At 38.5% G+C, this 24791-nt stretch overlaps 1 protein-coding gene across 2 annotated transcripts in view; it reads right to left on the reverse strand.

Annotated features, from left to right (window-relative positions):
* Positions 1-7511: 7511 nt before the first annotated feature.
* Positions 7512-24791, reverse strand: part of fign (fidgetin) — a 78441-nt gene continuing 61161 nt past the window's right edge. For both annotated transcript variants that reach the window (XM_061793144.1, XM_061793143.1), the window contains exon 4: positions 7512-15206. In XM_061793144.1, the coding sequence (XP_061649128.1) occupies positions 12961-15206 (2246 nt within the window). In that variant the 3' untranslated portion in view covers positions 7512-12960. The remainder of the gene's footprint in view (positions 15207-24791) is intronic.

Consider the following 24791-nt stretch of genomic DNA (forward strand, 5'->3'; position numbering starts at 1 on the left):
TTATGTGGCACAGTTATGTGCAGTTATATTGCATATTTGCTCAGTGTTGATGGTTTCTATCATTGCGAGGGAAAAGTGGTGGTATTAACAGGTGGATTAAGTCAGGTACGGCCCACTACGGAATAAAACAAAATACACATCAGCTGATTAAAAAAGATACAATTGTTTTAAACAAAGTACATTTATAGGGTGGGATTGAGGTAACAAGGAGATTAATGAGGAAGAAAAGGGGCAGTTTCTCATATGTTATTATAATGAATAAAATATGTGAGGAGAACCCCCCAAGAGAACCTTGTCGAGCCAGACAGGCAGGAAGTGCATACAGGCATGTGGAGCCCCATTAATGAGTTGTCTTTAGGAAATTCACACAAGTCAGATCAGCTTGTGAGGTAATTTTCTTCCTCTCCTATGCGGAAGCCAGTCCTCGTTGGGTTCATGATTTAGCTTGCTATTGATCAGTCTATTATTTTGTTCTCAACACAATTACATCATGTAATCAGTAACGATTTTCAACTGGAAATTTAAAGTCACCAAGAACCCTGATGTGTGATTTTAGTCCCCATCAAATTTTTGAGAATTTTGTTTCTCACTGGGTCAAACGTTCTTGTGGAACTTAATGGCGGTGGAGCATGTTGGGGTGGGAATTTTAGTAAGGATTTGTACAAAAATGCTTCATAAAATTTTACATAAAAGTTTTTGTTTTAGGTACAAGCAGTCATCTGACTGATTTTTTTGCTTTGACTTCAGAGCAAAAATTTGAGACAAGCGCTATAGCACAGGTGTCAAACTCAAGGACCGGGGGCCAGATGCGGCCCGCCACATCATTTTATGTGGCCCGCGAAAAAATCATGCTCGTCAACTTCCGTGATTTTTGCTAAAATCTGGACTCAAATTCCAAATTGTCATAATAATAAACAATAATGTTGAGATATTGCATTTTTCTGTTACCAAACCCTTCTTGTACAGTAACTTAAACAATACTGGAACAACCTATTATCCTTGTCTTCTGATTTCAAAACTAGTTATCCCTCAATTTGTTGTGTAAAGGTAATAATAGGATTTGGTGATTAAACATTTATATATATAAATCATAACTACAATGCGGCCCGAGACAAAAATGAGTTTGACTCCCCTGCGCTATATGTTCGCAGTGAAATTAACTCACTTCACAACAAACAGTAGTTTGGCATAGAGTGAACAAGTCTTCAAAAAACAGGATTTAAACTGTTTAATGCCACTCCCAGTGGAAGAGAATTACATGCTGTGTATTCTCAAAAAAAAAAAACACAACTCTGCCTTCTGCTAGCTCAATGTTAATGCACAATACAAAATGCCATAAATGGGCTAACAAATAGCATTGATGTTGAGGTTTTAAAACACTATTAGCAATAGATATTTGAACACCAACAGTGCAGCAACACATTTGAAGACAATATAACAATACTCACAAGCATGTATTCTTTATCCTCTGTAAAAAAAAAAAAAATAATAATAATAATATTCCTGCAGGTTACTGACTCACTTACATTAGTTGTGAAACTCTTTTGTGTCTTCATGACTATTATACTGCCCCCAAGTTGCACACACCAGATGGAGCTGCAATGATTTAATCATGATGCATAAACAGTTTGATTCTTTAGATTCTATTTAATAATTTTATTACAATGTGTTTATTTAAAATACAATATTATATAGTGTTATTTTCCTTATTACATTTGTGTTGTGTTTTGGGAGAGGCTGTAATGGTATGCATTGTGTGTTAGCATTAGGCTAGCAAAAGGCAAAGCTGAGTGGTTGTTTTGAATACACAACATGTAATTCTTTTTCTTTGATGTTTAGTTTGAGAGTAACCTTCCACTCTGGGTGGCATTAAACAGCTTGAATCCTCTTTTTTGAAGAATTATTCACTTCTGCCAAAATGCTGCTTATTGTGAAGTGAGTTAAATTGAGGTTGCCACAATACAGCGCTTGTATTGCTAGCAAGTCAAAGCAAAAATAATCGGCCCAACGACTGCTCGTATCTCTAAAAATGCGTAAGTTGGGTCACACGTATCACAAGGCACCATCAAATTAGGTAAAGTCATGAAACATAAAAATGCAACAAAAGGAAACTTGAAGAGGAGGGTTAAACCTTAGCTAAATAATGTAAAATAATGCATTTTTCGTGCAAAATCTGTGTTGTGTTATAACAGGACTTGTAATTGTTGTTTTGGGTGTTGCTATGATGAAAATGCGCAGCGCTTAACATTCTCGCACGATTTCCTACTAAATTCTCCTGAGAACAGGCTGAACAGTGCATTAGGACGAGTCAGTCATGTATATTACAGGGTCACACTTAGAATATATGAAGGAGACAAGCAGATAATGAGATTTCTCGGATCTAATCAACCTTTTAAATACCTGAAGAGGCACAGCGATGTGTCGATGGCCTCAATAACAAGTCTCAATTTGTCCAAAACATCATTTGATCCAGTCTCGTCGGCTTCCCCCAACCCTTGCGCGTGCTGTCAACGAGCCTGTGTTTTTCCGCAATCGTACACACACACACACACGGAATTCCGCTTGTCTGTACGGTTTGTTAGCACTCGAGAGATAAAACTTTACATGTTGCTCCCAATTAGCACAGCAGTGACCATGCGCCGTCTCCCGTGCGCAGCTTTTTCTTCTGAAGAGGGCCAATTTATGTGAAGACTCATGAGAATGTGAGAAGGGAGGGAGATATGGACTTGAGAGATAGTGTGTGTGAGGCAAGAAGGGTGAGAGCGGGGGAGTGAACGGAGGCGATAGAGAGAGAGAGAGAGAGAGAGAGAGGCAGAATGGGAATGGCTTAAGCCTCCATTCTGAGTGGAGAGACAGGTCCTATTAACATTTAACAGCATTTGTGCAACTTGGTGCCGAGGTTATGATGCAAATGAGGAGAAATTAAAAGTGGCCAGAGGTTTGTCATTGATGGATTGCAGGCTGGCAGCGCTGGCACTTCCTAGTGTCCATCAGAAGAGATTACTGTGTAATTAAACCTTATTTCTGGACTCTCCGGCGCATAATTACTTCGTGAATGTAACCATCATCTAAAAGCGGCGAAAATGCTTTAGCATTTAGCGGAGCAGTTACTCGCGCGGCTTGTGTCAGATATAGCCATCAGACGGAGCAAAAGAACTGTCACTTTTAATAAGAAGAAAAACATTAAATGAAACAGTATGCTTATTATGGGGAAAAATTAGGCTTTAAAAGTCCTTTCTGCTATTTGCATAATTTATGCCCCCGCCACCCCGTCATTCACACACGAGCTGCGAGCTTTGGACAATTTCCCCCTCGCATTTAAATAGATTGCACATTTAAGGCTACTTAAGGAAAATTATCACTTTGCATATTTTAATTGTTACGAAGGAAGTGATTTGAGAGAGGTCTGTGGCTCATCCTCTTGAGCCATGCGGTTTGCGAAGCTGTCTGATTTGGCTGCTCGGCGCTGCAGCTCGCCAGATAACCTCCGAGTTCACGCGCATCCACTCCAGTTTCATCAGAATGCAAATGAAGCATAGACCGCTGTGCCGTGCGGATCTTTGATATTTACAAAATAGCCACTAATAACTCGAGTGTAATTTGTTTGACTCAACTTTACTTTTCTCTTATCGCTCATGATTCCCTTTTCAAGTCCAGTAGCTCTCGTTTAAAGGGCACGTTCGCTGCTAGCCTTTCAAGAGAAGCATGTGTACGGTCTGGATGCGCAGATATGCGGGATGTGGTCGATAAAAACAATTGGAGTCAATGAAGGACTGTTGAATTCCCATATTCAGCCAAGTTTTGTTTTTTTTGTCAAGATGTCATTCTGAAAACATATTACCAATAACACAAGCCTCGCCATCAAAATTCAACAGTATTTGTTAGTATCTCTGTTCCATGATGCTGGTGGTCTGGTTTGTTCCAAATCATTTTCCGTCGCAGGAAATAATGAAAGTGAAATACAGCGAACCCCCACTACAGCGCAATTCGTCATTTGTGCTAGTAATGTGCGGATCGATATTGAAAGAGTGATACTTTTGATACCAGATCTTTATGCTCTAAATCGATTTTCAAATGTAAATATTGATACTTTTAAAAACTTCATTCATGAACGGGAACTCAAAGTAAGATCTTGTCGAACTGATATGCAGTTGGAGGGAACTACTTTTTCTACCGCCTGAGTAAGTACATAATTCGTAAGCGGAAAGTCACTCTGCTCAGTAAGTCAATCACTCAGCAGACAATGGCAGAGCGTACACGGAGTCATGTGTGGAGCTATTTCAACTCTTTAGATTTACCGGACACATTTGATGTATTTGCATAAAGTATCGGTATCACAACGATATCGCCGATACCAGCATGAATTTGACTCATTGTCGGATGGGAAAGGAAATCAGTGGAAAAGAAACAGCACTAATTTGTGCCCCAACTATATTGTGGATTGTTTTTATGGGTTTTTACAGTAATTTAGAGTTGCACACCTTCAGTGTAGTACCAATACCGGGCAGTGCTGAGGTCTACTGGAAGAGATGCAGCGTAATTAAGAGTAAGAAGAAGAGCCAGAGGAGGCCCCAAACCAGCCAATTGCCTGGGCCCTCAAATGTTTTCGGCTACTTAAAGCAATTATTATTGTTTTAGTCTGAATCTACGTGTATTATTTCCAGTGCTCCCCCCTCCCTTCTCATGCAACGGACTATTCTATCTTCTGACCGCGCGGAACTACCAAAGATTTGAACCTTTTTCACAGTGCCACCAAATGTGCGTAACTGACAGCGACACCACCAAGAGTCAGACGCACTTGCCACTAGTAGCAGCACAGCTGTCATTGTCAGGAGAATGCAGTAGAGAGTGGCACGAGTGACATCAGGAAGATGTGAGTATTAAAGTGGTGGAAATGATTAACTATATCAAATGTTGATTAGCGTTCCTATGAATTACAGTAAAAGCATTGAGATGATTCACGTTTTAGATAATAATCCTCAACAAGAATTTTAAGGACTTAATCCAGACCAGGAATAAAGATAATCTTCTGAAATTCACAATTTATAGTTGATGACAAACATTAACATTAAAAATATTCGCATACATTAATGTGAAGATCCCAATGACTGGGTTTGCCTTGGGCCCCCAAACGACTTAACACGCCAGTCCAAAAAATGATCTCCAGAAAATAGTCAAACCCTACCGAGCAGAGAGAATATGCCTGTGAGTTAGATCATATGTTCATTTTGCATGCATTCATACTCTATGTGCATTAAGTAGCAGTTGGTTAAGGGTTTATAGTTACTGTAACCTCTACGATAAATTCCCTTAGCCTGTCTATGGCGTATCCATTACATGTTAGCATTAGGCTAGCGGACTTTCATTCAATTCATTTTTATGGCTTGGTTGAACATTTTGGTGTTTAAATATACAATGTTCACCATAAAACGTGAAACAACCACTACAAAGGCAATGCTTAAATCAACCTTTTAACAATCTTTAACTGTCATACAAGAATAAAAACTATCTAACCATTGCATAATAAAACTATATTAAAAAGCAATAAATTGTGTACTTACCCTTAACTTTAACAGATGCAGAAGTCCAAGGATGAGTGTCTTAATTTTTTTTCCTATTACAATCGAGATTGACTTATTGTCCAGGTAGCCATATTGTACTGAGCAGCCAGGAAAGAAAGGCGTGGACCACTTTCCTACGTCGTAACAAATTCAGTTTCGGTTTGATGGTCATCATCACACTTTTCTGATACCTTTCTGTGGTGGGGTCACAAAAATAAAAATGCTAAAACAAACTTGTGGGGTGTATCATTTATGATCACTGAGTAAAATGCCATGCATGAGGTCAGTCTAACATTTTTACTGAACATGTGGGCTGAACCCTTTTTTTAGAACCCCACAGTTTCCACTGTATTTCAAACTTTTATCGGAAAGTACAAACGTACATTTTTTTCTTTTTGGTTAAAAATGTTACAAACATATTATTAGGGGAGCTTTTCATGAGACAACAATGATTTCAATATTGTCATGGTTTTTGTTTTTATTATTGTACAGTAAGTAATTTTTGTATTTTTTTTTTTAAATCTCAAGAACAATCAAGTCACATACAGTATAAGGATTTTGTCGAGAAAAACGTAAGCACTACATAACATGAATGAGATTTATTTTTGAATTTTTTGGACGGGAGGAGGGGGCACCTCCCATATATAAAATCTCCCCCAAAAAGAAAAAGTCCTGCCCCATACCCTCCAAAAGATTTTAGAGATGCTGTGTTGGGGGGGAAATGGCAAAGAAAAGCTATACGTTATCGATATTGAAACAAACTATTTACACTCTCTTTTGTTTTTGCAAGATTATAATACATTTCTCATATGAGCTGGCTCCCTTTCAAGGAAGGTGATTTTTAGGGTTGCTTGCATAAAATATTTACCCAGATACTTCCCTCTTTGTTCAGTGTAAATGCCACCCTGTAGCATTGTGCATTAGATCAGTTAACACACAAAAAGAACAGAACCTCAACTCATTATTATGTCTTAATTAACATGACATAACATTTAAAGAGCCACAACATTTTTATGTCTTAGACTGAAATATCATTATTGACTCGCCTCTTTCAGGCCATACTGACACTGTGTTTTTCATTGAAAGGATAAAGTCATAAAACCATAATTGGGAAATCTATTAAGTGGCTTTAAACAACATTTATGGGCGATGTGGTTATGGTGGTTAAAGTATAAAATTGCAATTAGTCTTCTACATTAGCTGCATTTATTCCATAGCCATACTTTATTTGGTAATAATAAGACTAACAATAATGAGCAAGCTGTACATATATCACATTAGATTTTTTTTTAGATTTATAAAGTTACATCATGTGGGTTATTTGATCATACAATAACAAGGACAGTGGTGCTTTGAGATGAGAGTTTAATTCATTCCATGCTTAAAACTCAAAACAATTGTACCTCAAATCATCTTTTACGATTGAAATGAATGGAAATGTCATTAATCCATTACAACCCCCCCCCCCCAAAAAAAAACCCCAACAAATTGTAATGTGTTTTAATGATGAAAATCGTACTCCATGATTTTCTATGCAATAAACCAAAGTAATGCAGTATAATGCTGTCATGAAGACAAATTAAGAGGACTTTCACAACTCCTGGTAGTGACTCAGTAATCAATAATATGCTGTAGTGATGTTAGTTGTTTCAAGCAGACGATAAAAACTATATGCCTGTGAGTATTGCTTTCGAACATCAATTCCTTGAAGGGTTATAACGCAGCGAATATCTATACTATTTATTTAACTTTCTATTTTTGCATGCAAGTCCACGCAAAAAAGTCAGCTCACTCTTATGTCAAGGCCCCACCGTATAACTTATTTCTGGTCATAAGCAATGCACCGGTCTGGTGTATTACAAAAAATGCCTCCGGATGCAAATGCAATGCAAAGTTGACTCCTTAATATTTTAATTATATTTAAAAAAAAAAAAAAAAAAACATCAGATGTTCAGGAAAAAATGAGACATTTTTATTTAGTATTTCAAAAGCCTCAATAAAATTAAAATACATTTAAAGTCACTGTACTATGGCAATACATACACACGTATAAACATGTATGTGGTGCTTTTTATGTACTGTATGCTGTAGGCTATAAGCAAATGTACAATAGGTACAGCTATGTGCAAGTTCATTGTCTGTACATGGATAAGTCCAAATGTGTCCCCACCCTGTACACTTGGAAATTGGCACATCCATATACACTGACATGACAATAGTTCACATTGGATTGGATTTTCTCGGGTGGGGGGAATTCACATCTTGCAGTCCATAACACTTTTTAGTGGGGAATGAATCCAATTATACTTTCTTTACCCCACCAACTTTCCCCCCCTGTGTGATTTGCAGTAGCCAGTGTAAATAAAGACAGTCTTTACGAGGTAGACTGTTCAGTTTCAAGGGCACATTTTTTATTTGTTTTTTTGTGTTGCTGACTTTCCATCTTTTTTATTCCACAAATGACTGACAATAATAATAATAAAAAAAAGACATACAAACTACATCTACATTATGCAGTGATTATGAGGTAGAAATGCATATAAAGAAAGATTACCAGCTCAAACTACATACCGTAACGGATGGAAGCAAAAGTATGAAGTGAGCGAAAAACACAAACAAACAAAAAGAAAATGTATCACCGTGAGGATTGATGTGCTTATCAAAGATTCTGCTCAAGTATCGTCGGTGACCACGGGCCCTTCTCGGCGCGTCACCCTTAATAATGAATGACAAATTATAATTCTAACATTGACAGCAGGTGAAACACACACACCCCGTTTGAATAAATATGTGACTGATGTGACTGTCCTCATTTGAGATGTGATAACAATTAAACCCACACTTATGCGACTCCTTAGCCTTGTGCCATACTTAGGAATGATTTGCCTTTTCCAAAAACCCTTTTTTGAGATCATCGCGATTTACATGTTCTCTTTTTAAGCGTACATCACTCTGTATGTTCTTGAACCTCTTTATCGCTTAAACACATGAATTCTGTGCTTTCTAATGGCACTTAGGGCTTCTTGTCACCGTCTTGTCAAATTAAAGCTTGCAATAATATATTACAATTGCCAGCCAAGAATACAGATTGGTAAAGCATGCTTTGAACAAGATTGGACTGTGTTTGTTCAATAATAAAAACAAAAAAAGAGTAAAGCCTGTTAAACTATTTCTCATACCATGACACAATACTAAACAATGCCAGATGAGAGTGTAAATATAATAAGTGTCAATTTCAAAATATCTACATGTACCACAGCTGTTTTGAGCTCTAACATAGTCAAAAGAAAGCTGTTTTACTTTGGCCTCAATCAAGAAAAGTGCAAATATTCATAACATTGTACTTTTTCTTTGTTTTTTTTTTTTGTTTTTTTAAACTAGTGGGTAACCCCCAATTACTTGTTTTCTATAAAGTAGGATTAAAGTCGCATTGAAAAGACAAAAAAATACATACTATGAGAATAATGAAGAAAAAGTCAAAATATTACAAGTGTGAACATGCAGTATGCCTGTGTTAAAATGACGACTGCTTAAGATGTTTTCAAATTCAACATGTCACACAACAGCAAATGTAATATTGTGACTTCTTGCAATTTTACCACTTTGTTAAAAGTCCTGTTTTAGCTTTTCAAACGTTTTTTTCTTTTCAATGCAGCCCTAACAATCCTTAGCAGTTACTACACTATGTCGCAGTAGTAGTTGTCAGACACATTTTCTATTCATGATTGTTAGTCTGTTTATGAAAATGTACACACATTTCGACATTACGCAAATGAACACCCAATCAGCTTTGGAAAGATTGTGGATTCCTGTTAAAATATCAATCATGAAGAAATAACAGCAGTGAAACACACACATACTAATATACATTCTACTTAGGTGAATCAAAAAAAAAAAAAAAAAAAAAAAAAAATACAATAATAATGAGCAATGCCCATGACTCCCAAATTGATCTCACAGGGCATAAAAAATGAAATGGCATCTGGATTATTGTGTTTAGTTCATGAAAATGTATTTTAAGAACAGAATGCACAGTAAAACTACATCACAAGGCATCACAAGCTTTGTAGCTTCTTATGTTGTTATGTAGCCACACATACAATGAAATCCAATACAAGTCCTGTAAAAACCTCTCTAGGATTGAATGCAATTGTACACAACATACTCGAAATCTTTTTCCGACAGTCTCCATCAAACTAAATTCTTGGATTGAATCTCATTAGTGCATAATGACGCGACGTGAGTGGAGCTATATAATGATAATCATCTGCTAATTGTCAATAGTAAGAAAAAAACACAACAGGACCTCTTTGAAACCAAGTTTAGTGCAACAGAACAACAGTGCTATCTACTTCAGTGCCATTTTTTTATTTTTTATTTTTTTTCCCAATCACTGTGTGAGTACTTTGTGTTGTTTCAGGCCAGAGGACATCATACATTCAAATGTGCCAAACTCACTTGTCAGACGTGCTCTTTCTTTTATCGCCAAAAACGTTGTTTGGATTATGTACCGCTTAATAACAACAAACAGGTATAAATAAATGTCTAAAAATAACACTTTGTCACATCTTGCCACTCGCCCTCAAGTCAAAGGAGTGCCACTCAACTCATGGATGTTACAATTATAGACTGAGACAGTGTCACAGCGTGTCTTCCATAAACATTCTGCTTTTTTGTTTCTTTCAAAGTAACTAAGCTGTTAAATGTGGAAATAGATCTACATTGTGTGATATCGTTGTGATAAGTGATGATATATTAGAGCAAACACCATCAGTGGTATTCCCCTTTTAGAGAATCATGTGTTATCAAATTGTAAAGCACATATAGAGTGGATATAAAAAGTCTTCACACCTATGGTCAAATGCTAGTTTTTTTGTGTGATATGAAATATGAGACCATGATAAATCATTGCAAAATGTTTCCTCCATTCTTCATAAAGGCATAAAACCTGCACACACAATTCAAAGAAAACAATCTTTTAGGGAGAGTGAAAAAATATGTTTTTTTTTTAAATTGGGAAAAGCCTACTAGAACATCTGAAATTGATTTGGGGTTAATCAAAAGCACTTTAAATGGTGGCAGTTATGCGCTGACTCCCATTTTACATGAATTTGAATGTGATTGGTGAATTCTAAAAACAGCCACATCCAAAGTTATAAGAGGGTGTGCACAGTTGTGCAACCACATGATCCGAGTTTGTTTTTCCTTCCCACTTGAAAGATTCAAATAAATTTGTTGACTTTTACAAGTTATAGGGCACATTAATGGTCCAAAAAGTTTTGAAATGATTCATCCTGGTCTAAATTTCTTATATCACAAAAAAATGGCATTTCAACAGGGGTGTGCAGACTTTTTATATTCACTGTATTTTGCATTTAATAAAATAAAAATAATAAAATAAAATCAAGTTTAAAAAATAATAATAATACTGGCATTCTTTTAAAACAGCTGCTGTCACATATTTGTCTTTCAGAGATAACTAACAAACTGAGGTAGAAAAGCAACTTAGGTGATACATAATCCTTCGGTTTCATTAATGATAAAACAGCAGCAGGATGGAATGAAATGGCTCCGGGCAGTTTTTCTCGCTCAACCCCAAGATGTTTGTCTGCACCTTTTTCAAATTCTACACGGCTCTCATTGCGAGATGTACAGCTGAGCCTCCAAACGGGGGAACTCAAAGACCAGAATCACTGTGTATGATTTTCTGTGTGATAGCGCCTTGAAAATAACTACAGAATCAGCCGGAGGCAACAATTCAAGATAAATAACAGTACCATTCTCTTCAAAGGCAAATCTCTAATCATAATACAATGTTCCATTTCAAGGAAACACCACAAAGCAGATTACCATTTGTCTCGGAAATAAATCAAAATTAAATATATACATTCATTGTAGAAACCATCTCATTTCTCACTTGCTGAGGTATTACAGCCGTATATGGTTGTTTGATACAATTTCAGATGTCTTCTTGTGGTGTGTAGTGTTGGAAATGTACAATTAAGCCCAAAATGATTCGTACCCTTGCAAAATGTGGTGTTAAACTGTTGAGTGGGTATCTTTTAGCTGGAAATTACACAAAAAATTTGTGAAAGATGAAGAATCTGGGTTAGAGTTAATTATTTTACAGTTTATAAATGAACCATACCTGTGATCTGATCAACACACTTTTGAGGAAATGCAATCTTATGCACAATTCTAAAGAATTCTGTGACTTCTACTATAACCTACACTTCGACAGCATTCTAATCTACTAGATGTTTCCGTGAATTATAATATATAATAACTCAATATCGCTTAACATCGTCTTTTTCAATGTTCTCGCATCATTTTCAGAGATCATCATTTTAGTCCAGCGCTGAAACGATTAATCGAATAACTCGAATAACTCAACTAAGTCAAAGCCAAATCTCTGCCTCGAAGCCCGGCAGTAATGCTTTTCCCACACGAACAAACGTTACTGCACTTGCACGCACCACTCCGTATAGAAACAAGTGACCGGTCTGGGATCATTTCACACTTAAGAAGGAAGAGGAAGTGCAAAAGGTGTGAATAATATTGGGCTTAACTGTATTTGATGACTCTACCTTAATCACTTTCCTGAGTTTTCAAAATAAAGAACATTGGATGGTCTCATTTTACATGTAGGTCAAACACTGAATTACTAACTAACAACGATTACATAGTAATTTATTGGTTAAAGTGAAACCACATTGTAAAATAATATTGACTCTATGTTGTATCTACATTGGAGGAGCGAAAAAATACCAACTTGCTCGACTCTTACTGGACCAAAGTGAGTATGCAAAGTATGAGTACGTAAATGTTTTTGTTTTTTTCCCCCGTAATTAAATCATTTATACATACAGTACAAAATATGCCAGAAGATGAAGCTGAAATTATGCCCATAAAATTTAATTTAGCTCAAAATAACTGTTCACAAAGAGCACACAACAGACACAGCTGTTCTAATGGAAAAGAGAAAGCAGGTTTTTTGTCTCATTTTAAAGCTTTTTTTGTTGTTGTTTTTTTTGTTTTTTTAATTGCACTATTAGCACATGTCACCAATGAAGATTGTGAGGCAAAAAAAGAAAATTTAAACAGCACCACCTCAGGCACTTGATAGCAACTAAATCTCAAAATCAGCAGTATAGTATCGTCATATATATGTATGTATATACAAAAACAAGAAGTGGGGAGTGGGTATCCTTTACAAGTCTTTTAGTGAACAAGTAACTCCAGCCATGTACCAATTTATCAAATTACGGGTTGCTCATTTTACATCTAAAGCACTCAATGCCAAACCCTCGACCATATCAAGTGTGTTCATGTTAGTGATTCTTCCAGCCCAGTGCATGATAACCACCCAAAACTCTTACGAAATCACGGTAGAAGCATCTCATTGATTTCCTTGACTGCAACCAAACATTTTATTCCATTCAGTGTATGTGTCAAGTTCTTTTTGTGATATGCTAGGCTGGAATTTACAAAACACATTGTCGAAGTCTTGAAAAGAGACTGGTCTCATTTGTCTTGGGTGGATACTCGACAGGTCGGAACCAGGAACGCCGTGGAGAGTGCCCACCACGGCCTCTTGACAAAGCTGAACCACGTCCAGTCCTGAAAAACCTTCTGTCCTCTGAACCAGTAATGACATCTCTTTGTCACTAAGACAGTAGTTGGGCTGTGAGAGCACTTGGCTGATTATCTGGTGTCGTGCCGTCCCGTCGGGTAAGGGGATGAGCAATCGCTTGGTAAAGTACCTCCTTAGGGACTCCGGAATCTCTTCGGGTTTACTGGTGGAGCAGACCACAAGAACGTGGTCCTCAGCGGAGGACAAAATACTATCGAGCTGCATGAGGAGTTCAGCTTTCAGTCGACTCACTGGGCTGTCCTCGCTGAGCTGGGCCGACAGGAGGAGGTCCACTTCGCTGATGAACACCACTGCCGGTTGGCGACACCGAGCCACCAGGAAAGAAGCCTGAATGACTTTGTCACCCTCCACCAACCACTTGGTCACCAGTGTGGAGCTGCTAAGTCGCAAGAAGGCGGCCCCCAGCTGGCTGGCCATGCAGCGAGCCATCAGCGTTCTGCCCGTTCCCTGAGGTCCAAATAAAAGAAGGTTACGAGGTAATGCGTGAAGTCCATTGAACATATCTGGCCTTAAAATGGGCCATAGTATCTCCTCCTTAATGGCCGCTTTGGCCATTTCGAGTCCGGCGATGTCACTCCAATCAACCTGAGGGCACTGCTGAAGGATTTCTGCCGTCACCATGTCCACCAGGTTGGGATCGCTGTTCTTCAGTTGTTCCTCTGCAGCAAGGATGGACGAGGTAGGCGTACCGACATCGGGCCCCGATAGTGAGTGAGGCAGGTGTTGTCTGTGCTCTTCGCTTTGTTCGCTCAATATTGGGGATCCAAACTTGCTGTAGGGCTCGCCAGCTCGGAGATCATCCACAGAGCTTTTAGACGATCCGAAGGATGGAGGAGTCAGAGCCCTGCTAGAGTGTATACTGAATTTTCTTTGCTGATCAGAAGATATTGTCTGTTTGGTTGTCTTGAATGCCAAAGAGGAGGCCTCAGCATTTCTGTCAAAGCCATTGCCCCGGTTGGAGTCTGAGACACTGCTGTCCGCTAGTCTATACATGGGACTCTGAGAAGAGCGCTGTTGGTTGTAGTTGAAGTCACCATAGCTAGAGTCCACTTCTCCATGTCCACTCATGTAGAAAGCCTTTCTTTTTAATGAGTTGGATGTGCTGCCATTTAGAGGTGCCGGGGCAATCGGCGTATGATTGTGGGACTGGTAGGTGTAGCCAGGCAGAGTGGAGGAAGGAATCGGCGTGGGCGCCGCGATGCCGGATGGCAGATAAGCAGAAGGAGGGGGCACTCCCCCGGGGCTATAACCGGGGCCGACAGCCGTTTGAGAGGGATACCCTGTTGGCGGATAATTGTAGTTGGGAAGGTTTGGAGACGCGCCATTGTAGCTCGGTACTAAGGTGGGGGGAGGAGGCGGCGGCGGGGGCTGTAAGAGCCCGGCGCTGTGCAAAGGAGAGGGATGTGGAGAAGGGAGGGCCGGGGTTGTCTGGCCACTGTAGCTAGAATGCAGGTAGGGGCCGTTGTAGCCGGCGCTGTATTCCTGAGAGGAAAGGCTCGAGTGGAGAGTCGTGGCCGTGTGGCTCCCGCAGTTACTGCTGGAATAGCTCGGCTCAGACAAGCTGCTCGCCACCCCCGGGGAGCTGCCTATGCTAGCTGACGCATCTGTAGGGGGTAGGGCAGCTGTCATTCCAGCTTTGCTCACAGATATAACATCTGGAGCACAGTTCATCGGGTAAATCCCCTCCTGCCAGGGCTCATTCTCCGACTTCCGTCCATTCAAGAGTCCAGTGGTGCCGTCAGAGTAGGAACAGAGAAGAGCTCTTTCATTCGGGCCTTCGAGGATCCCAGAGTACTTCTCTGCGTACTTCTTAAGCAGGTTGGAGGCAGTCAGTGCGGAGATATCATCGTTTGCCCACGCATACTGGTACGTTCGCTGTAAGTGTCCCCGGTAGGCCTCTACCTTGTGCGCTGGAGAGCGGGTAGTGGATGAGATGTCAAAGTGTTGTTCTGCCCATTGTGTGTGCTCTGGGGTCCACTGCATCTTTAGACCTGGGTGTCATGCATAAGGGAAACAGATGTCAAAATAAGCATTCACTATGATAAGTGATCAGCTATGAAAAGAATGGTGTAGTTTTAAATTTTACACTACTGTTCAAAAATGTTCAACATATCCAACTACTGTATGCTCGAGCCAGTGCGTTCGCGCAACATGTTTTAACACATTAGAGGGCATCTATTGAAATATAAAATTTGTAAATTCATGTTTTTCAATTATTTCTTGTTCTTGTTGTTTTGTCTTAGAGAGTTATGCTTTCTTTTTTATTATTATTTTTTGATAAACAGAAACAAATTGAGAGTTTTTCATTGAACAGCAACTGTAATCATAAGTTTTTCAATGTTATAATTGTTTTCGATTACAATTTGCTCTAAGAAATCATGGGGTTTCACTGCCCAATTTAAGTTACAAATACGGTTCTTTGCCCACTAAAGGGTTAAATACTGGCAGCGCGGCATTCACACGTGTCCCATGCGGCCAACAAACAACACAGCAGTCACGTAACATGCATTGATGAGGATGTGAAACACAGCGCTGTGCTGTAATCCACCCAACACGGAGCAGAATGACACAGACGGACAACGTGGGTCAGTCCATAATCCAACTCTCATCTGAAGCATTCTGAGACAGTTTCAAATCTGCTTGGAGGAGCGCAGCAAAGCAATCTTCCTTGGCAGCGCTCCGTTGCTTTCATCACACAAACCCCTCAGCCCAGCAGGAATTACATCCACATCAAGTCTGCCCACTGCTTCCCATCCCGAACGAGAGGGGGTGGGGGTGGTGGGGGGTAACACATGCTTGACTGCGAGCGTCTCTCGGCCTATTCAGCCTTGAGATGTGAATGACATCAAGGATCAAGTTAAACCCCGACGTCAATGCGCAAATAAATGTTTTCATGCATGTGGTAATTTTTTATATTGTCGGGGGGGGGGGGGATTATCTGATGATTTACACCCTCAAAGAATGTTTAATAGACAGCTGCTCAAAACAGGCTCACATATCATGTGGAGGACGCATCCAAGCACATGTTTTATTTCCAAATGCAATTATTGCGCCTTGGCCCAGCAGGTATTGCAGTGCTGGATTCCAGTATTGCAGTATTTGCAGCTCGTCCTTTCACGCGATTTAAGAAGCACCAGGCAGCTGCGGCTCGAGGGGCATGACAAGCGCAGTTATTGTCTGGAAAGAATAACGGATGATTCCCTTCCCCGTCTGACTCCATCTCCATCATTGGCCCACCCACCACACCAGGAGCTAATTAGCAGGATTACGCTGCACTAATTGTGTTAATTTACAAGGTTTTAGTCAAAGAGATCCATGCTATGCCTTACATGCTTGTCAACCATCCAAGCTAATGATGAAGGGAGGGAAAGCCCAAGGCAAAAAAACAAACAAAACAAAAAAAAAAAACCTGGCAGACAAATATAAGCACAAGCTACTGAGGAGGACAAATATTCAAATTTATATATATATAAATATATATATAATACAAAAGAATATAGAAACAAATGTGGGTGATGTAAATAGCTCTCATGAAAAATAATGTAGTTTGGATGAGTGAGATAACACAATTGATAAAAAAAAACAAAAAACGAGCTGTGTATGTGTGTCGATTTTTGCAGAAAATATGAGGTTAAAAAAATTACCATATGCAGAAAATGGAATAAAAATCATTGATGATAGTTATTTTTATAAACACAATATAATTAAATAAAATCAGTACAGGACACTTCTATAAACATTCAAATTCATTAATTGAGAAATCTCACAAATGAACAAAAAAATAGGATTAACATGCTATGCTGTAAATTAGGGCTGTTATAATCAATTATTCCATCGATTAATCGAAAAATCAGATACAAATTAATTTTGCATTAAAATTTATTGCAAAATATTTTTTCCTGATTACTGTTTACTAACTGATTATTGTTTCTTATTTAGAATGAGTGATAAGAGGGAATGATGTACTCGCCAACCTTTTTTTTTTTGAAAACTTGCGAAGGGATACTAGTTTGATATAAACTTCTGAAGTTGCTTCAGGTTCCACTACATGTCAATTACCGGTTATTCATACCATGGCTGAAAATAAAGATTTTTTTTTTGGGGGGGGGGGGTTATGAATTAAACTGACTAATTATATTATCCATGAATTGATTATGGTTCAGTTAATGGTTTGTCCCGTAACATGTCAGAGAATAGGCAAAAATTGTATCAGTTTTCAAAGTAAAAGCAGATGTCTTATTTAAATTCAAGACAAAGATAATCCATCCATCCATTGAGAGAATATTTACAGTAGAGAGGCTGCAATCTGAGGATTTGGACAATTTTAAATTAAACAATGGGATCATTGATCATCAAAAAAGTTGTCAATTAATTTGATAATCGAGTAACTGTTGGACCTCTAAACAAGGTCACAAGTTAAACAAAGTCCCTGAATGGTTAATCTATTACCAAAATTGTTGTTGATTAATTTCCTAATCGATTATTTGTCAATTAATTGTTGCACCGCTACTGAAAATGATATACCTTGCCACAAAATGTAATATTCTTCCACAATTTCTTTCTGGTAATGGCTTGTTATATTTGACTTTGGTCTTAAAATAAGACATGTTCACGCACCTAAAGTCAAAGTCTGTTGGAAATATAACAAAAACGTTCTATTACATTCTTCTATCTCAAATTACAATTATTTTCAAATAGCAGAAACAAGTAATTTCATCTATAAGTATTGTTGATTACAAAACCCTCCAGTTTTGAACATTTCTGCCATCATCCACTCAAAGTAAATGTCTGTCTCAATGGAACCAAGCACATGCATCTGCATTGGTGTGAATATTATGCTCTCCGCTGTCTTGATAGGTTTTGAGTGTTTATCTCAACACAGGTTGTCACAGCGTTAACTCCTGGCAACACTAGAACACGTCAAAGCAATTATTGCATTATTTCTGATATGTTCAAATATTCTCCCACAGATGAGGTGGAATCTGGCCCGTGGCATGCGGCACTCGGTGAACCGAGAGTATCAGCAACGGACTTGGTCAAAATCGTTCATTAACACTCAAGCAACATTTCGTCAATAGCAAAATTGCACGGGGGCTTATTGAGTGCGTTTCCTCTGTTATTGTTAATGGCCTCTGAACAATGTGCCACTTAAGGCAATCAAAGAAGTGCTACTTGCAAAGTGTACTTGTCCTCCATGAGCATCCAGTTTTTCACATAATGAACCATCCATGATGATTACCTGAAGCCATCACGCTGCTAACACTTTCCGTGTAGGACATAAGCACAACACAAAGGATTTTGATTTGTGGAGGAAGATTAGATTTTAGATTGAATGAAATGAAGGTAGATTTAATGTCTGGGTGCGATGGGTGAAATGACTTAATTAACTAATTTCCTGTTATTCATCAAGTCTACTATTTTAAAGACAATGCGATGACTTCTCTTTCCTAGAAGTCTATGGATAGCAAATATATACAGTATTTGTACTTAAAATACAGTATAACTATGCACACATGACGTGCAGACGCTTCCATTTTTATGTCATTGGTTCTCTCAAATTCAACAGCCACAGGTTCCTTTGTTTTATGCGAGGAGCTATAATTAGATTCAACTTGTGGAATTATTACACAGGGTTGAAGATCACATTCCACTGATCAGCCCGCATCAAATACAGGCTTTGTTAGCCCATCCTGCTTGACAATTTTGAGTTTTAAAATTAAATGTTTTCAAGAATGTGTGAAATCCAACACTGCATATACTGACTTAAATGCATTTTGCCTCATCTCAGAACTAAAACTTAACCACCTTTATTGCAAAAAAAAAAGGTGAAGGTATTTCATACCAAAACACGAACCGGTGGGTCAAAACACGCATTTGACACTGTGATGACACGGTGATATGCGACGCTACGGTGTTTAATTTCAGGTTCAGTGATCAGCATCGATGAAACAGAAATGTTGACCTTTTTGGGAACTATTAATCTGGTAGCCAGGACCGTTTTTTAAGCAAACAAGAGTGGGCCTCCACTCTGTCCATCCAATTTCCCAGTGTGTAAATTGGACCGCCGCTTGGACAATTCTCTATTCATTACAGTGCGGCTGAAAGGAAGCACCGAGGTGGCAGAGCCGTTTTCTTTTCCTTTTTCTGTGTGTGCGTGTGTGTGTGTGTGTGTGTGCGTGCGTGTATGGCGCATGTGTGTGTGTGCGTAAGGGAGGGAGAGAGAGAGAGAGAGAGAGAGAGAGAGCATAAAGAGCTGGACTTTCCTTCCTCTGTTTTTGGCTTGGGGGAAGGGAGCATTGAGGGAGATGGGGGAGGGAAAGCTGTCATAATTGAAACGTGGCCTAATCAGAGTCATTACCATTTTTACCAATTTGCACCACCCAAGATGCTTATTAGGTAACTGTGTTTAATAAGTGCTTCTTTAGAAAACTAACTGTAATGAGCTCTTTAAAGTCAGACTGGAGCATGATTATGCACTGGAAGCCAAAGCAGACTCGGCTGTGCAAAAAAAAAAAAAAAAACTGGGGGGAAAAAAAAAAAAAGGCCACATTTAGTGGCGCACAATGTCATTATTAAGCTTCACAAACTCTGGACTTCACAGCACACAATAGCCCCCACTGAGGCGGCAGACGTGCTGAGAAGTATTTATAATTACTGATCATTACAATCCTTGGATATTCATCTCTGGATGTAAACATAATTACAAGAGCTTTTGCTTTTATTCCACACACACGGGCCACTCTTGACAGGCGTGCAAATATTGCCGACAGACACTAATTACATCTATGGTTAAAAACAAGCTCCTATTCAAATTTACTGGAGCTATTCTAAGAAAGGGTGGGGCCAAACATTCTGATACAGTGTGAAACGCTATAATCAGTATCTCATTCATGCCACATATTAAGTTAAGACTACTTAAACTCAACAGATAGCTCCATGAGGCACTAATTCCAATCTTTAGATAGCAGCGTGCCATTTAACCCCTCATTTGGAAAAGAGATTTTTTCATTGCTAGTATTTGCACGCCTACTGTCCATAAATTTCACAGTCTGACCACCATGCTGATTAATGACTGCACGTCAGCACACTATCAAGCACATTGATCCTAAAGGGCTGTCCATACCAGGATACCGACGATAACAATAATGACTATGACCACATCAGCTTAAAAATCACTCTCCGGGCAAAATGGGCAACGGAATGGCTGGATTCATTAGTTTCAGAACAATATGATCACAGAATAAATGATATATGTTACGGCAAGATTCATTCAAATTTAAAAACATTTATTATTTGCAGTCATATGAAAATATGAATGTTTTCAAAAAAATTGTTTTAAAGTGTGTTCAGTTAATGTCAACATACTGTCATATCAATTTGTATTGTACAATTTTAATTTACAGCAATTAATAAGGACCATCATGAATATCAATATGTAATGGATAATTCTATTTACATTAAAACAGTAAAACTTTCTAGGGTGTATGTTATAGTCATATCTACAGTATTTATTATCATGTTGTAATGTTTACACTTATTTGTGTAAACATTATGTATAGTAATGTATGTATAGTAATTACTGTTCTTCACTGTTTACATTTTTAAGTCTAATCATATATGCTCAGCAGGTCTGTGGACGTATTGACATTAGGGGAGGGCATTTTGAAGAAATTGACTTGATGGGTAAAATGAATGATCAATTACTAAAGTACTAGAAAATAAATGGATCAGACATAAACAAAAGCAAGTGTGAAAATATTGGAACTTTTAGTTGTATTAGCGTGACTCTTGTGATAAATTTGTCCATCGTGTTTGTTTTTTGTTTTCTGTTTTTTGTTTTTATTAATTTCATTTTGCTCCATAAAGATGTTGCAACTTGTTTGTGTTGGGGACCTGAATGTTTTCTTGCTGATGTATGTTTTTGTTTTTGTTTTTTTTTAAAGAAGAAGAAAAAGACAGGCGTAGGTATAATAAGCTGGTGCTTCACCCTATGCCTTTTAGGTTAGATTTATCCTTGTTGTGTTTTCGAACAAACACCTACCGAGCTACCAAAAAATGTATTGTTATTTTAAAATATTTATTAATGAGATCCCACAATGTTATAAAATCCTGTTTCGATGTTAAGTGTTGAACCAGTAACGAGTCACCAGCATCTCTGCTGGTTGCACCCAAATAGTGCACTCCATTTTGCCTTAATTGCCTCAAGAATTGATTAATTAACAATCAATTCCACACAATTGGCTGAATTCCTCGCAACCGATGAATCGATTATTCTGCCCATCCATAATTGATATCATTTGCCCTTTTAGACCTAAAACCTACAAAGCTACAGTCCTACAGACTGTGTGTGTGTGTGTATATATATATATACACAGTCTATCTATCTATCTATCTATCTATCTATCTATCTATCTATCTATCTATCTATCTATCTATCTATCTATCTATCTATCTATCTATCTATCTATCTATCTATATATATATATATATATATATATATATATATATATATATAGATATATATATATCTATATATATAGATATATATATATACAGGCGGCACGGTGGCCAACTGGTTAGAGCATCAGCCTCACAGTTCTGAGGACCCAGGTTCAATCCACGGCCCTGCCTGTGTGGAGTTTGCATGTTCTCTCCGTGCCTGCGTGGGTTTTCTCCGGGCACTCCGGTTTCCTCCCACATCCCAAAAACATGCATTAATTGGAGACTCTAAATTGCCCGTAGGCATGACTGTGAGTGCGAATGGTTGTTTGTTCCTATGTGCCCTGCGATTGGCTGGCAACCAGTTCAGGGTGTACCCCGCCTCCTGCCCGATCACAGCTGGGATAGGCTCTAGCACGCCCGCGACCCAAGTGAGGAGAAGCGGCTCAGAAAATGGATGGATGGATGGATATATATATACATATATATATATTAGTAGTAGTAGTAGTTGTAGTTGTAGCAGTAGTAGTATTACTACTTGCATTGCAGGAACGCATGATGCTATTTTGCTTTCTAAAAAGGAATATCGTCAACTACAGGAAGTTGACGATGCTACAGCCACGTTGACCACAGCTCTGACACTACATAAGGGCAACATTATTCTCGTTAAGACAATATTGGCATCAAAAAACATATCCAGAACAGCCAGGGAGATTTTCCCAAGCCATTAAAATAACATTCATCGATTAATATTCATTGCTTATTTCCCCCATTCTCTCACCTCATCAAGGAAATGTAGTCATATGCCCATTTCTAGTTTCAAGTAATAACATTACACAGCAATACATTTCTTAATTTCAAACACCAATATATCATTGATATAAAATTGGCCTAAAGAATTTCCCGTTTTGGTTGAATCAACAGACTATATGAGAGCTTATTAACAATGTGGGGAATGTTCTCTCATTCATGTGCCCAATTAGGGAAAATGTTTTTTTTTCTCTCTCTCTCTCCTACAACTGGTTCATATTCAAGCACATACGTATGTTGTCATTACTTTAACACCATTGCCATATAGTAACTGCGGCTAACAAGTCTAGATCTCGTGTGTCTCTTTGAGTACAGCCCCTGAAAAGCCGTTGGACATGTCTGATGTAACCTTGCTTACGGCACTCGCATTTCATCAGTGGTAATTATCATCTGAAGCCCAAAGCTGTAGATTCACCTAAGTAACCACACTGGTAGCTGAGCTTATAAAGACACTTGTTATATGATGTCCCTAGCAGTAGAGGAAATAACCGTCTGTACTAGTATTGAGATCTTGTGTAGATTTACTTACAATTTCTGTCTCTCAATCAACATTGATTACAATTAGAGCTCATGAAATTAAACTGAAAGTAACAATCAGGAATATTTTCAGCTCCCTTACTGTTGTGGAATGATATTTGCTTTTCAGCCAACAAAACTGAAGTCAGTGAATGCATGTCTAACACCAACATTTCTGATCATTAGCCTGGAGCAAAGTATGTACAACTCTTAAAAGTAACATTGGCATGGAGGCTACCATTAACACAACATGACAGGAGTCCTGGCTGGTTCACAGCTAAAGTAAGTCATTCATAATCACCATAGCAACGGTAAATCCATCCATCCATCCATCCATTTTCTTTTACTGCTTCTCCTCACTAGGGTCGCGGGCTGCTGGAGCCTTTCCCAGCTATCTTCGGGCGGGAGGCGGGGTACACCCTGAACCGGTCGCCAGCCAATTGCAGGGCACATAGAAACAAACAACCATTCACACCTACGGGCAATTTAGAGTCTTCAATCACCCTACCACGCATGTTTTTGGGAAGTGGGAGGAAACCGGAGTACCTGGAGAAAACCCACCCAGGCACGGGGAGAACATGCAAACTCCACACAGGCGGGGCCGGGATTTGAACCCCGGTCCCCAGAACTATGAGGCAGATGTGGTAACCAGTCGTTCACCGTGCACAACGGAAAATCAATTTATTTATTTTTATTTTTTTTACTCATCACTACCCTTTGACATGATATTGAAGCTTTTCATTTAGAGTAAAATCAACACATTGACATCGATGGCCACTGCCCATTACTCATCAGGAAAGTTCGTTGGTAAGCTTGCGTAAACAATTAATTGTAGTTATGTTTTACTATGAACAGCATCTTATTAAACCTGACTGTTACAAATGTAACTGTACATGTACTGTAATGTTGTCTGTACAGTAAGTAAAGGATTTATGATATGTGGTAATATATTTCCATTCCATTATTTTCATTGGGAAAAATACATTCTGTAAAACAGCAAATTGCAGGTCGACCTGTGTCCCGAAACAGATGTCATCCCAGCTGTGTCAAGATTCTGGCAAAATGTATGTTTCGTGGTGCCTTGACTTGCAGGTTCAATTCCATGACCACGCCCGTAACTCAAAACACTCAAATCATCTTTCCCCATTGAAATGAATGGAAATCCAATTAATTCATTCAAATTTCCCCAAGAAAACACTAACATACATTTTTGTAATGTAGCACTCTACAGTATTGTACTTTATCAAAACATACAGTTAAAATGTCATTAAATAGAATGTAAATAATTAAACAGTTTGTGGATCATAATTCATTGGGCATTGTGCTGCTCATTTTGGTGTGTGCACTTTGGCCACCAGCGGCATTATTATACATACAGACATAGTAAATGTAGATTTGATGAAAATATACAGAGGAAGACGGTCGCATCTAAGCAGCAATAATATTTTCGCAGATGATAGAGAACACATGCCTGTGAGTATTGTTGTATGCTCTGTCTGCATGTGTTGCTACTGCCTTTGTTAAAAAACAAACAAGGTTTATCATTACCACAACATCAATGCAAGTTTCGTTAGCTTGTCTACGCCGATTTGCATTGCGTGTCAGCAATAAGCTATCGTACTTAATGGTCTGGTTAAATACACAATGTGTAATTCTCTTTGTTTGAGGTTTATTTTTAAAGTAAACTTCAACTTCAAGCAAGCACTTAGCCTCACTTTAAAGAATTGTTCGCTACCTGCCGCACTGCTGCTTGTTGTAAGTTCGCTGCCACCATAGCTCACGCATGTAAATAAAAATGTTTGCTCGCAACT

This window comes from Phyllopteryx taeniolatus, chromosome 12 (genome assembly GCF_024500385.1).
Source record: "Phyllopteryx taeniolatus isolate TA_2022b chromosome 12, UOR_Ptae_1.2, whole genome shotgun sequence".
NCBI lineage: Eukaryota > Metazoa > Chordata > Actinopteri > Syngnathiformes > Syngnathidae > Phyllopteryx > Phyllopteryx taeniolatus.